At 48.3% G+C, this 15,695-nt stretch overlaps 1 protein-coding gene across 7 annotated transcripts in view; it reads right to left on the bottom strand.

Moving 5' to 3' along the window:
* The window catches only part of deptor (DEP domain containing MTOR-interacting protein), a gene marked incomplete at its 3' end in the record, with an annotated part of 60,180 nt that overhangs the window by 5,493 nt on the left and 38,992 nt on the right, over positions 1-15,695 (bottom strand). For all 7 annotated transcript variants that reach the window (XM_042317368.1, XM_042317369.1, XM_042317367.1 and 4 more), the window contains 2 exon segments: positions 9,032-9,169; positions 11,874-12,056. In XM_042317368.1, the coding sequence (XP_042173302.1) occupies positions 9,032-9,169; positions 11,874-12,056 (321 nt within the window).

Raw genomic sequence — 15,695 nt, 5'->3', positions numbered from 1 at the left:
GCAGCAGTAACTATAGTCTCATCGTGTTGTCCTGTGTGCAGGAGGAGGACAACATTCCTCCTGCAGCAGTAACTATAGTCTCATCGTGTTGTCCTGTGTGCAGGAGGAGGACAACACGGCTACTGTTGTTTAAAGGAAAAGAGGAAAGCATGCAGTCACATGACCGTGCCTCGAGGGAAACAATTTCCCTGTTTCCTATAGCGGGTTTTAAGACATTCAGTGTGTGTGTGTGTGTGTGTGTGTGTGTGTCCGTCTCTGCTCATAGTGGCGTAACCATAAACTCAGACAGGAGGAGAAACATCCACAGGACAATGGATCTGCATCCTAACACATTATATTTAAACTGAAGGAAATATTGTTGAGGATATGAATACAGGTAGCTACTGTATAGTACTGTTGAGGATATGAACACAGGTAGCTACTGTATACTCAGTATAGTACTATTGAGGATATGAATACAGGTAGCTACTGTATACTCAGTATAGTACTATTGAGGATATGAATACAGGTAGCTACTGTATACTCAGTATAGTACTGTTGAGGATATGAACACAGGTAGCTACTGTATACTCAGTATAGTACTATTGAGGATATGAATACAGGTAGCTACTGTATACTCAGTATAGTACTGTTGAGGATATGAACACAGGTAGCTACTGTATACTCAGTATAGTACTATTGAGGATATGAATACAGGTAGCTACTGTATACTCAGTATAGTACTATTGAGGATATGAAGATACAGGTAGCTACTGTATACTCAGTATAGTACTATTGAGGATATGAAGATACAGGTAGCTACTGTATACTCAGTATAGTACTATTGAGGATATGAAGATACAGGTAGCTACTGTATACTCAGTATAGTACTGTTGAGGATATGAATACAGGTAGCTACTGTATACTCAGTATAGTACTGTTGAGGATATGAATACAGGTAGCTACTGTATAGTACTATTGAGGATATGAAGATACAGGTAGCTACTGTATACTCAGTATAGTACTATTGAGGATACGAAGATACAGGTAGCTACTGTATACTCGGTATAGTACTGTTGAGGATATGAATACAGTTAGCTACTGTATACTCAGTATAGTACTGTTGAGGATATGAATACAGGTAGCTACTGTATACTCAGTATAGTACTGTTGAGGATATGAATACAGGTAACTACTGTATACTCAGTATAGTACTGTTGAGGATATGAATGCAGGTAGCTACTGTATAGTACTGTTGAGGATATGAATACAGGTAACTACTGTATACTCAGTATAGTACTGTTGAGGATATGAATACAGGTAGCTACTGTATACTCAGTATAGTACTGTTGAGGATATGAATACAGGTAGCTACTGTATAGTACTGTTGAGGATATGAAGATACAGTGAATTTGGAAAGTATTCAGACCCCTTCACCTTTTCCAGATTTTGTTATGTTACAGCCTTATTCTAAATGCCCCCCTCATCAATCTACACACAATACCCCCATAATGACAATGTCAAAAATAGGTTTTTAGAAATGTTTGCAAATGTGATATTTACATGTTTTATTTGTGATACATTTCCATAAGTATTCAGACATTTTAAAATCAGCACCTTTGGCAGCGATTACAGCCTCGAGTCTTCTTGGGTATGACGCTACAAGCTTGGCACACCTGTATTTGGGGAGTTACTCCCATTCTTCTCTGCAGATCCTCTCAAGCTCTGTCAGGTTGGATGGGGAGCGTCGCTGCACAGCTATTTTCAGGTCCCTCCAGAGATGTTCGATCGGGTTCAAGTCCAGGTTCTGGCTGGGCCACTCAAGGACATTCAGAGACTTGTCCCGAATCCACCCCTGCGTTGTCTTGGCTGTGTGCTTAGGGTTGTTGTCCTGTTGGAAGGTGAACCTTCGCCCCAGTCTGAGCTCTTGAGTGCTCTGGAGGAGGTTTGCATCAAGGATCTCTGTACTTTGCTCTGTTCACCCCGATCCTGACTAGTCTTCGAGTCCCTGCCGCTGAAAAACATCCCCACAGCATGATGCTGCCACCACCATGATTCATGGTAGGGATGGTGCCAGGTTTCCTCCAGACGTGATGCTTGGCATTCAGGCCAAGGAGTTCAATCTTGGTTTCATCAGATTAACCAGATCTCTGTTTGGACAGACCAGATGAACTGCAAACGGGCTGTCTTGTGCTTCCGTCTGGCCACTCTACCATAAAAGGCCTGATTGGTGGAGAGCTGCAGAGGTGGTTCTCCCATCTCCACAGAGGAACTCTGGAGCTCTGTCAGAGTGACCATCGGGTTCTTGGTCACCTCCTGACCAAGGACCTTCTCCCCTGATTGCTCAGTTTGGCCGCCAGCCAGCTCTAGGAAGAGTCTTGGTAGTTCCAAACTTCTTCCATTTAAGAATGATGGAGGCCACTGTGTTCTTGGTACCTTCAATGCTGCAGAAATGTTTTGGTACCCTTCCCCAGAGCTGTGCTTCGACACAATCCTGTCTCGGAGCTATACGGACAATTCCTTTGACCTCATGGCTTGGTTTTTGCTCTGACATGCACTGTAAACTGTAGGACCTTTATATAGACAGGTGTGTGCCTTTCCAAATCATGTCCAATCAATTGAATTTAACACAGGTGGACTCCAATCAAGTTGTAGAAACAAAGATAATCAATGGAAACAGGATGCACCTGAGAGCAACTGAGTCTCATAGCAAAGGTCTGCAAACTTATGTAAATAGGGTATTTCTGTTATTTATAATACATTTGTAAAAATGTCATTATTGTATGTAGGATTGATGAGGAACAAAAAGTGTGTAATCCGTTTTAGAACAAGGCTGTAACGTAACAAAATGTGGAAAAGGGGTCTGAATACTTTCAGAATGCACTGTAGGTAGCTACTGTACACTCACTATAGATGAACTCTTAACCTTTATAAACAGACGTTCTTCAAACTCAAACCAGTTCTCTCGCCCACCCACAATTCCTTGTTTTGGTGGTAGCAGCACTGAGTCGGTATGAAAGGGTTCCTCTCTTCCTAGAGAGTGACTCACTAACGTTGACCTCGGGTAACCTCTGGACACTGCAGTGACCTAGATTCTCTTCCACCCCACAGCTGGAATACAGGAAGAATAGAGCCGTGTTCAGGGAGGGGCCGCAGCCATAGAAATACAATTACAAGAACGGCCTCCCTACTCAAGTCAATGAGGCCATGATGAGTGATCTGGGATCACTAATGGAATCTACAGGCTTAAGCCTCTCACAACTCTGGCCAAACAGACGTCACGTGGCCCCTCTGGCCAAACAGACGTCACGTGGCCCCTCTCGCCAAACAGACGTCACGTGGCCCCTCTCGCCAAACAGACGTCACGTGGCCCCTCTGGCCAAACAGACGTCACGTGGCCCCTCTGGCCAAACAGACGTCACGTGGCCCCTCTGGCCAAACAGACGTCACGTGGCCCCTCTGGCCAAACAGACGTCACGTGGCCCTCTGGCCAAACAGACGTCACGTGGCCCCTCTGGCCAAACAGACGTCACGTGGCCCCTCTGGCCAAACAGACGTCACGTGGCCCCTCTGGCCAAACAGACGTGTGGCCCCTCTGGCCAAACAGACGTCACGCCGTCCCCTCTGGCCAAACAGACGTCACGCCGTCCCTCTCGCCAAACAGACGGCCGTCCTTCTACACTCATTTACATGACATTGAGTCATTTAGCAGAGACACTCTTATCCAGAGCGACTTACAGTTTGTGCATTCATCTTAAGATAGCTAGATGAGACAACCACATATCACAGTAAGTACATTTCCCCCCCCAAAAAAAAAAAATAAGGTAGTATTGTCAAGTGTTGTCGATCACACCTTAATCATATACATTTCCTCAACATCTATTTAAATCACCAAGGCTCATCTATAGCTATAGAGGAGAAATAGCAGTTAATGTCAAACTTCTTGGGGCAGGAAGCTGAGAACAGCTGCCTGCATGGCTCACCCTCAACTCCCAGTGTTTCAGACTTACTGAGAAAAACACTTCCCATCTTTTCCCAAGAATCTGATTCAAAGACTTCCTGTGTATTCCAGAACAATTGTATACAGCCTCTCTCTGGCCTTCCAGCCCCTCTCCTCCATACTGCTGCTGACTGTTTACAACTCCTTTAAAAATGGACAACACACACACACACACAGAGAGACAGACAGAGAGATCGAGAGAGAACGAGAGAGAACACAGAGAGAGAACACAGAGAGAGAACACAGAGAGAGAACACAGAGAGAGAACACAGAGAGAGAACACAGAGAGAGAACACAGAGAGAGAACACAGAGAGAGAACACAGAGAGAGAACACAGGCCTAAACCTTTTTCTCTGAATTGTGAAAAAGTTAGTAATTCACCAAAAAGGCTGAAGAGGAGTTGAGGGGATCAGAGTTAAACTAAATCACATCTGCTTTAGTTTATCTAATCACTTTAGTAAGCTTTAAGTAGCTAGTCTAAATATACATGCCAACTTCCATGTGCCAGTGTGAGTTGGTTGTAAAAGAGTAATCTATCAGATATGATAAAAACACCCATGTTGTGAATGAACAGTATGAATAATCAGTGTATTGTTCTGGGTCAGAGCCTGTGTCCCGGTGTAAGGCAGTGTCATGACGTTGGCCTGTGTCCCGGTGTAGGGCGTTGTCATGACGTTGGCTTGTGTCCCGGTGTAGGGCAGTGTCATGACGTTGGCCTGTGTCCCGGAGTAGGGCAGTGTCATGACGTTGGCCTGTGTAGGGCGTTGTCATGATGTTGGCCTGGGGGTGTAGGGCAGTGTCGTGACGTTGGCCTGTGTCCCGGTGTAGGGCAGTGTCATGACGTTGGCCTGTGTACCGGTGTAGGGCAGTGTCATGACGTTGGCCTGGGGGTGTAGGGCAGTGTCATGACGTTGGCCTGGGGGTGTGTAGGGCAGTGTCATGACGTTGGCCTGTGTCCCGGTGTAAGGCAGTGTCATGACGTTGGCCTGGGGGTGTAGGGCAGTGTCATGACGTTGGCCTGGGGGTGTAGGGCAGTGTCATGACGTTGGCCTGTGTCCCGGTGTAAGGCAGTGTCATGACGTTGGCCTGGGGGTGTAGGGCAGTGTCATGACGTTGGCCTGGGGGTGTAGGGCAGTGTCATGACGTTGGCCTGTGTCCCGGTGTAGGGCGTTGTCATGACGTTGGCCTGGGGGTGTAAGGCAGTGTCATGACGTTGGCCTGGGGGTGTAGGGCAGTGTCATGACGTTGGCCTGTGGGGTGTAAGGCAGTGTCATGACGTTGGCCTGGGGGTGTAAGGCAGTGTCATGACGTTGGCCTGGGGGTGTAAGGCAGTGTCATGACGTTGGCCTGGGGGTGTAGGGGAGTGTCATGACGTTGGCCTGGGGGTGTAGGGCAGTGTCATGACGTTGGCCTGGGGGTGTAGGGCAGTGTCATGACGTTGGCCTGGGGGTGTAAGGCAGTGTCATGACGTTGGCCTGGGGCGTGTAGGGCAGTGTCATGACGTTGGCCTGGGGCGTGTAGGGCAGTGTCATGACGTTGGCCTGGGGGTGTAAGGCAGTGTCATGACGTTGGCCTGGGGGTGTAAGGCAGTGTCATGACGTTGGCCTGGGGGTGTAGGGCAGTGTCATGACGTTGGCCTGGGGGTGTAGGGCAGTGTCATGACGTTGGCCTGGGGGTGTAGGGCAGTGTCATGACGTTGGCCTGGGGGTGTGGGGCAGTGTCATGACGTTGGCCTGGTTCCCGGTGTAGGGCAGTGACATGACGTTGGCCTGGGGGTGTAGGGCAGTGTCATGACGTTGGCCTGGGGCGTGTAGGGCAGTGTCATGACGTTGGCCTGGGGGTGTAGGGCAGTGTCATGACGTTGGCCTGTGTCCCGGTGTAGGGCAGTGTCATGACGTTGGCCTGGGGGTGTAAGGCAGTGACATGACGTTGGCCTGGGGGTGTAAGGCAGTGTCATGACGTTGTGTGCTACAGTATTAACAGTCCACCTCTGTCCTGGTGCTGTGTGACAGTATAAACAGTCCCCCTCTGTCTCAGTGGGGAGTGCAGCAACTCAGGCTGGCCTGCTGGTGTAAGTCCCCAGCTACCCCACAGTGATTGAGTGTCTGTGTCTGTGTGTGTATATATATGCCTGCCAACTAAGGGCTACTCCCCTGTTCCAGCTCTTTCCAGAACAACCCTTATTGGGTCATATGGTTCATACCGTAGACACACACACTTTCCATATCTCAACTCGTGTTCTAGGTGAGGGTAGGTCAGGAGAGAGTTCAACGGGAAGAAATAGCAGGACTCCCCTGTGGCTAACCTGACCATGCACACTCGCACACCAGCTAATAAAACATCTACGGTCACAGACAAAAACACACAACTTTCCCCTGACCGAACCCTGGCCTCAAACCCTGTCACCCACAACTATCCCCTGACCGAACCCTGGCCTCAAACCCTGTCACCCACAACTATCCCCTGACCTAACCCTGGCCTCAAACCCTGTCACCCACAACTTTCAACAGCCGCTTTCAACACCCTTCTCTCTCGTTTAGAGAAATAGGAGAACACAATGTCCCGAAGACAGGGAATCTCATACTTTGCATTAACACACAGCTACACACAGCTTAAGAAAAAAATGTTTTCTATCTTTTAATCAGCAGTCTTTGATAGAAACACAGTCTTCTATATAAGACTAGAGCCTGGATATCTGAAACACAGCCTCCTATACAAGACTAGAGCCTGGATATCTGAAACACAGCCTCCTATACAAGACTAGAGCCTGGATATCTGAAACACAGCCTCCTATACAAGACTAGAGCCTGGATATCTGAAACACAGCCTCCTATACAAGACTAGAGCCTGGATATCTGAAACACAGTATTCAATACAAGACTAGAGCCTGGATATCTGAAACAGTATTATTCAATACAAGTCTAGAGCCTGGATATCTGAAACACAGCCTCCTATACAAGACTAGAGCCTGGATATCTGAAACACAGCCTCCTATACAAGACTAGAGCCTGGATATCTGAAACACAGCCTCCTATACAAGACTAGAGCCTGGATATCTGAAACACAGCCTCCTATACAAGACTAGAGCCTGGATATCTGAAACACAGCCTCCTATACAAGACTAGAGCCTGGATATCTGAAACACAGCCTCCTATACAAGACTAGAGCCTGGATATCTGAAACACAGCCTCCTATACAAGACTAGAGCCTAGATATCTGAAACACAGCCTCCTATACAAGACTAGAGCCTGGATATCTGAAACACAGTATTCAATACAAGACTAGAGCCTGGATATCTGAAACAGTATTATTCAATACAAGTCTAGAGCCTGGATATCTGAAACACAGCCTCCTATACAAGACTAGAGCCTGGATATCTGAAACACAGCCTCCTATACAAGACTAGAGCCTAGATATCTGAAACACAGCCTCCTATACAAGACTAGAGCCTGGATATCTGAAACACAGCCTCCTATACAAGACTAGAGCCTGGATATCTGAAACACAGTATTCAATACAAGACTAGAGCCTGGATATCTGAAACAGTATTATTCAATACAAGTCTAGAGCCTGGATATCTGAAACAGTATTATTCAATACAAGTCTAGAGCCTGGATATCTGAAACACAGCCTCCTATACAAGACTAGAGCCTGGATATCTGAAACACAGCCTCCTATACAAGACTAGAGCCTGGATATCTGAAACACAGCCTCCTATACAAGACTAGAGCCTGGATATCTGAAACACAGCCTCCTATACAAGACTAGAGCCTGGATATCTGAAACACAGCCTCCTATACAAGACTAGAGCCTGGATATCTGAAACACAGCCTCCTATACAAGACTAGAGCCTGGATATCTGAAACACAGCCTCCTATACAAGACTAGAGCCTAGATATCTGAAACACAGCCTCCTATACAAGACTAGAGCCTGGATATCTGAAACACAGTATTCAATACAAGACTAGAGCCTGGATATCTGAAACAGTATTATTCTATACAAGACTAGAGCCTAGATATCTGAAACACAGCCTCCTATACAAGACTAGAGCCTGGATATCTGAAACACAGTATTCAATACAAGACTAGAGCCTGGATATCTGAAACAGTATTATTCAATACAAGACTAGAGCCTGGATATCTGAAACACAGTCTTCTTCTATACAAGACTAGAGCCTGGATATCTGAAACACAGCCTCCTATACAAGACTAGAGCCTGGTATCTGAAACACAGCCTCCTATACAAGACTAGAGCCTGGATATCTGAAACACAGCCTCCTATACAAGACTAGAGCCTGGATATCTGAAACACAGCCTCCTATACAAGACTAGAGCCTGGATATCTGAAACACAGCCTCCTATACAAGACTAGAGCCTGGATATCTTTAGACTAAAAGGCAGCAGAACAGAGAAGGGTTTAGAAGTCTGACCCACAGGATAGAAAACTAAAGGGTTAAACAGATTGTACACTTCAGATAATGCAGCCATGAGATCATCTTACAGACGATGACACGCTCCACTGCACCGTGACTGAACCACATGGTGTGATTTTTCCCAGACTCAACATGTCAGAGGTCATGTAGCTGTAGGTACTAGTCACTGGTACAGACAGCAGTCCAGAACAGGCTGGTTCTGTCCGTGTGACCACTAGTCACTAGTACAGACAGCAGTCCAGAACAGCCTGGTTCTGTCTGCATGATACTGTTACCATTTACCTGAGGATCCAAAACACTCCAAGTGTTTTTCCATGTGTTCTGGAACCTCAGTCTCCCCAGGGAGGAGAGGGTATCAGCACATTGAAGACACACTGCTGTGCACAGGGCTCCTATTCACACTCTTACCCCACTGTGGTTTGTGTGTGTGTGTGTGTGTTAAGGTCACTCAGGGAGAAGAGACCCTCTTACCTGACTGTTCTGTGCTGTGTTGTGTGTGTGGGTGTGTGTGTGTATTAAGGTCACTCAGGGAGAATAGAGACCCTCTTACCTGACTGTGGTGTGTGTGTGTTTGAGAGAGTGTATAAAGGTCACTCAGGGAGAATAGAGACCCTCTTACCTGACTTTGGGTTACAGAGCACCGGGGGGCTGCTACTGAGGGTGGGACTGCTGCTATAGTAACCACTGCTGCCACAGCTGCTGCTCATGCTGCTACGACGGATACCCACTATCATCTTGATCTCTTTAGTAGGACTCACTGAGAGAGGAGAGAGACAGAAGAGAGAGGTGAGGCAGAGAGAGGCGAGAGAGAGAGGCGAGGCAGAGAGAGAGAGAGGCAGAGAGAGAGAGAGGCGAGGCAGAGAGAGAGGCGAGGCAGAGAGAGAGGCGAGGCAGAGAGAGAGAGAGAGGCGAGGCAGAGAGAGAGAGAGAGAGTCGAGAGGCAAGAGAGAGAGAGGCAGAGAGAGAGTCGAGAGGCAAGAGAGAGGCGAGAGAGAGGCGAGAGAGAGAGAGAGAGAGAGAGAGCAGGCAGAGAGAGAGAGGCGAGGCAGAGAGAGAGCGAGGCAGAGAGAGAGAGAGAGGCAGAGAGAGAGAGAGAGTCGAGAGGCAAGAGAGAGAGAGGCAGAGAGAGAGAGACAGGCGAGGCAGAGAGAGAGAGAGAGAGAGGCGAGGCAGAGAGAGAGAGAGAGAGAGAGAGTCGAGAGGCAAGAGAGAGAGCGAGAGAGAGGCGAGGCAGAGAGGCAGAGAGAGAGTCGAGAGGCAAGAGAGAGAGAGAGGCGAGGCAGAGAGGCAGAGAGAGAGTCGAGAGGCAAGAGAGAGAGCGAGAGAGAGGCGAGAGAGGCAAAGAGAGAGTCGAGAGGCAAGAGAGAGGCGAGAGAGAGAGGCGAGAGAGAGAGGCGAGAGAGAGAGGCGAGAGAGAGAGGCGAGAGAGAGAGAGAACGAGCGAATGTCCTTTATTCATTAGCACATTTTCCCCCTTTGATGTCATCAGAAACAAATGAAGGTCTGAGAGACTTTTTATCCCAATTCAACATTTGTTTCTTTTCAGAGCGAAACACTAATTATGTCCCAAATGGAGCCCTATTCTCTATACAGTGCACTACTTGGGACCAGAGCCTTATGGGTCCTAGTCAATAGTGGTGCACTAAAGGGAAAAGGACTGTGTAAAAGCAGTGTTGCTGTCGTCAGAGGTTTGAGTTGTTAGTTGTGAAAGGATGTGTAGGTGTGTCTAATCACTCTTTCCAGGTAAGCTCTATATTGCCTCCATAAAGCAGGACGCCTCTAGACTGTGGCAGGCGGTGGAGCAAAGTCTAAAGAATCATGTCCTTGTGGAATGTGCATCAGTACTCTGCAATATCCTGCAGAACGTAGAGAACCCTGCAGAACGTAGAGAACCCTGAATCCTGCTGAACATAGAACATGAAAGATGGATAAAACATATGGTTGCATCCATGTGTAGTGTTTATGAACATGTTATGAAGTCTCTATAAAGCCACAGTTTGTTTAACTAGAGAGCCTGTTGTCCATGTATTAGTGTGACACCGTGACATTCAGCTTTAAAACCCGACCGTGTTAATAGCATCATAGGGACGGCAGGTAAACTAGTGGTTAGAGTGGAGGGGCGGCAGGTCGCCTAGTGGTTAGAGTGGAGGGGCGGCAGGTCGCCTAGTGGTTAGTGGAGGGGCAGGCAGGTAGCCTAGTGGTTAGAGTGTGGAGGGGCAGGCAGGTAGCCTAGTGGTTAGAGTGGAGGGGCAGGCAGGTAGCCTAGTGGTTAGAGTGGAGGGGCAGGCAGGTCGCCTAGAGGTTAGAGTGTAGGGGCGGCAGGTCACCTAGTGGTTAGAGTGGAGGGGCAGGCAGGTCGCCTAGTGGTTAGAGTGGGGGGCAGGCAGGTAGCCTAGTGGTTAGAGTGGGGGGCAGGCAGGTAGCCTAGTGGTTAGAGTGGAGGGGCAGGCAGGTCACCTAGTGGTTAGAGTGGAGGGACGGCAGGTCGCCTAGTGGTTAGAGTGGAGGGGCAGGCAGGTAGCCTAGTGGTTAGAGTGGGGGCGGGGCAGGTAGCCTAGTGGTTAGAGTGGAGGGGCGGCAGGTCGCCTAGTGGTTAGAGTGGAGGGGCAGGCAGGTTAGCCTAGTGGTTAGAGTGGAGGGGCAGGCAGGTCGCCTAGAGGTTAGAGTGGAGGGGCGGCAGGTAGCCTAGTGGTTAGAGTGGAGGGGCAGGCAGGTAGCCTAGTGGTTAGAGTGGAGGGGCAGGCAGGTCGCCTAGTGGTTAGAGTGTAGGGGCAGGCAGGTCACCTAGTGGTTAGAGTGGAGGGGCAGGCAGGTAGCCTAGTGGTTAGAGTGGGGGCAGGTAGCCTAGTGGTTAGAGTGGGGGCGGCAGGTAGCCTAGTGGTTAGAGTGGGGGCGGCAGGTCGCCTAGAGGTTAGAGTGGAGGGACGGCAGGTCGCCTAGAGGTTAGAGTGGAGGGGCGGCAGGTCGCCTAGTGGTTAGAGTGGGGGCGGCAGGTAGCCTAGTGGTTAGAGTGGAGGGGTTACGGCAGGTAGCCTAGTGGTTAGAGTGTAGGGGCAGGCAGGTAGCCTAGTGGTTAGAGTGTAGGGGCAGGCAGGTAGCCTAGTGGTTAGAGTGGAGGGGGCAGGTAGCCTAGTTAGAGGTTAGGGGTTAGGGACAGGTAGCCTAGTGGTTAGAGTGGGGGCCAGGTAGCCTGGTTAGAGTGTAGGGGCAGGCAGGTAGCCTAGTGGTTAGAGTGGAGGGACGGCAGGTAGCCTAGTGGTTAGAGTGTAGGGGCAGGCAGGTAGCCTAGTGGTTAGAGTGTAGGGGCAGGCAGGTAGCCTAGTGGTTAGAGTGTAGGGGCAGGCAGGTAAGGGTTATAGTGGGATTCGGCCCCAGTCTGACAGTAGATAATGTGGGTACAACAACTCCTGATGTAAAAAGGGCTTTATAAAGACATTTGATTGCTTGACATTGAGGTTTACCAGATAGGAAGCTGGTGTTGCTTCCCTCTGGGTTCTGTTTGCGGAGACAGAAGGGGCTGTCATGGCTCTCTGGGATGGTACGACAGCGCTCGTTCAGCAGCTCCATCAGACGTCGTCTCCTTCGGAAGTTCAGTCTGAACTGGTACAGCAGCCCTCCATCCACAAAGTGGTGCTTGTTGGTCACTGTCAGGGAGAGAAACACAGAACAAAACGATTGTTTAGGATTGTTCAGTTACTGTTTCATATAAAACTGACTGTAAATCCTGGCAACTACAGTAACTGACTGTAAATCCTGGTAAACTACAGTTACTAACTGTAAATCCTGGTAACTACAGTAACTAACTGTAAATCCTGGTAACTACAGTAACTAACTGTAAATCCTGGTAACTACAGTAACTAACTGTAAATCCTGGTAACTACAGTAACTAACTGTAAATCCTGGTAACTACAGTAACTAACTGTAAATCCTGGTAACTATAGAACAGAAGGTAGTTCAGTTCCAAATCCTGTAACTCTTCAAATTATTCCATTCAGACAGAACACCTCTGATGGTGCCTCCAATGCCAGTAATCAGCTAAGTCTCTTAGGGTTGGACACAAACACACAGTCTCCCGCTCTTAGCTTGGGTCATTGTGCCAACACTCTCATTTGGCTAACGCTCAGTACAGGGGGAGGCTCTGAATGCCCCTTAACATCCCCAAATCCCTTGAAAGACATAAAACCAACTCTGACTGACGATACGACTAAAGCCATCCAGGAATCAAAATCTGACTGTCACTTGTGTAACTAAGCCATAAAGCCTGCATAACTGTGCCAAGGGGTTAGGACTCAGGATTTAAAGGAACACTCCACCCAAAACAATATTTTGGTATTTATTTCATTATTTCATTAGTTCATTGTTGATATAGTCTCAATTTTGCATGTCAGCAATCAAGTTTAAGATATATAAACTTTCAAAATACAGACATACAGCCGGTATTTTCTACTTACTAGTCTGGTTATGGATGCATCTTGTGATGCTTTAAAGCTGCTGTTGTGACTGTATGAAGTGGTTTTGATCCTGTGGTTTATAGTGATGGGATTGTCCTGTCTGACGTCATTAAATGAGACGGAAATATTCCTCATCTGCAGTTTGTGTTTGTTTTTTTATCCCAGGAGGAAGTTCTCTCCTGACGTTGGTAGAGTGACAGTCCAATGCAATTCCCCCAGTCTAAAAACATTGCAGTTTCCACAGACACATTTCAGCAATACAAAAAGTTCATGATTCAATCATAATCTGGTCCATAACCAAACAGTAGTTTCTGATTATGTTTTGGCACCTTGTGCCCTAAAAAGGAACGATCAGGATTAAAAAGGGGTTGATTGTGTGTATTCAGAACGCTTGTTGCCATGGTGTTGATGTACAAAGATCTAAATATCAGCTCATTGTAATTCAAATATAATTGAACCAAAACAACAACATGTTCAGTGACTCTTGGTTACGTTAATTCATTCACCCATTGACTCGGTTGCACATGGTGTTGGGCCACAGAGATCAAATCACCAGCTCTCTGTGTGAGTCTATCAACCAGGAATGCAGTGATTGTGTGGGACAACTGAACCAAAACAACCCACAATGTGGATCCATCCAGGCAGGGCTGCTATTGTTCTACAGTTCAGACATTTAAAGTATGCAGTGTGTGTGTGTGCGTACGCTGTCGTGTGCGTGCGCATGTGTATTGTTATGATGTGGGGGAAGGTGAGTGTTAGGACATAGACAAACACACTACCATGGCACACTTCCACACTCCAACCCCAGGTGGCAGCACCAACCGGGTCACGGCTGGGTTCTGCCAAGCAGCCTTGATTATTAAATCAGGAGCGAGCGATCAAGTTGATTCTGAGAGCAGGCCAGAAGCCTCTGTCTTTGTTCATTTCTGTGTGTTAGGCCCGCCTCTTTAGTTAGGCCCGCCTCTTTGTGCTAGTCAACCTCTCTACAGTAGCTTGCTAGCTAGCTTTTGTTGGGAGATTTCAACACTGTGTGTGTGCAGCACTAAGTAGATAGCTGGTTGGTTAGAAGCATAGTTTCAGTCAAAGATCATTTCAGTGACTGGCTCAATTGTTTTATGCTAGTTTTTGTGCCCATGGTCAAACTTCAGAAATACTGCTCATTGAAGCACAATAATCATTAGCTAGATGTCAAATGTGGCTACTAAGACTTAATCACAAAAAAATAAATGATTTGACACATTTACTGTTTTAGCTAAGATTCATTCAGACAGTTTTGAGGCAGGAATGGGGTTCAGCAGACGATGTCTCCTAGGTAATATTTTCTAATGTCATGGCAACCCATCGTAGCCGGTCTACTTCTGATCCATCCCATTATCCTTTGCGAGATACGAGACAGATCAGTGCAGGAGGAATATGATGATGGCTACTTATTGGTTTCATACCAGTCTGGTCTGTGCCAGCCGAGGTACCAGTCTGGTCTGTGCCAGCCGAGGTACCAGTCTGGTCTGTGCCAGCCGAGGTACCAGTCTGGTCTGTGCCAGCCGAGGTACCAGTCTGGTCTGTGCCAGCCGAGGTACCAGTCTGGTCTGTGCCAGCCGAGGTACCAGTCTGGTCTGTGCCAGCCGAGGTACCAGTCTGGTCTGTGCCAGCCGAGGTACCAGTCTGGTCTGTGCCAGCCGAGGTACCAGTCTGGTCTGTGCCAGCCGAGGTACCAGTCTGGTCTGTGCCAGCCGAGGTACCAGTCTGGTCTGTGCCAGCCGAGGTACCAGTCTGGTCTGTGCCAGCCGAGGTACCAGTCTGGTCTGTGCCAGCCGAGGTACCAGTCTGGTCTGTGCCAGCCGAGGTACCAGTCTGGTCTGTGCCAGCGGAGGAGAGGAATGCAGACAGAGATAGGGTAAGAGCCACAGGCAGGGTGGTGGGTGTGAACCCAGCAGTGATGCAGTCTCTCTGGGGTTAGAGCCCTGCTCTCTGCTCATAGGTTAGCCCATTGTCCAGGGCCCGAGAAGAGCACACAGGAAATGGACACGCTCTGCACTACACAGCTCAGCACAATGGGAACAGACACGCTCTGCACTACACAGCCCAGCACACTGGAATCAGATTGTATCTCAGAGCCTGTACTGAGCCAGCAGGCAGTACCCACACAGTACCATCCTGCTGCTGGCTTGTCTCTGATGACAGATAAGCAGGGTTGGGCCGCTCCGAGGATGGGAGACCATTCTGATGTGCCACAGTCAAGAGAACCAGAGCTGATTATATGAAAGTGCTGAACACGTGACCATGACGACAAGGTGACCATGACGACAAGGTGAACAGTACATGGGACTGATCCTGCAGAAAGGGGAGTTTGACTGGTTCAGTAACAGAGACAGGTGATCCTGTAGAAAGGGGAGGTTGACTGGTTCAGTAGACAGATCCTGTAGAAAGGGGAGGTTGACTGGTTCCAGGTGATCCTGTAGAAAGGGTAGGTTGACTGGTTCAGAAGACAGGTGATCCTGTAGAAAGGGGAGGTTGACTGGTTCAGTAATAGAGACAGGTGATCCTGTAGAAAGAGGAGGTTGACTGGCTCAGTAGAGACAGGTGATCCTGTAGAAAGAGGAGGTTGACTGGCTCAGTAGAGACAGGTGATCCTGTAGAAAGAGGGGTTGACTGGCTCAGTAGAGACAGGTGATCCTGTAGAAAGAGGGGTTGACTGGCTCAGTAATAGAGACAGAGAGACAGGTGATCCTGTAGAAAGGGGAGGTTGACTGGTTCAGTAATAGAGACCGGTGATCCTGTAGAAAGAGGTGGTTGACTGGTTCAGTAGACAGGTGATGCTGTAGAAAGGGGAGG

Source organism: Oncorhynchus tshawytscha, unplaced genomic scaffold (assembly GCF_018296145.1).
Source record: "Oncorhynchus tshawytscha isolate Ot180627B unplaced genomic scaffold, Otsh_v2.0 Un_contig_1711_pilon_pilon, whole genome shotgun sequence".
Classification (NCBI taxonomy): Eukaryota; Metazoa; Chordata; class Actinopteri; order Salmoniformes; family Salmonidae; genus Oncorhynchus; species Oncorhynchus tshawytscha.
The sequence above is the reverse complement of the archived record's forward strand: the minus strand, read 5'-3'. Positions and strand labels throughout refer to the sequence as shown.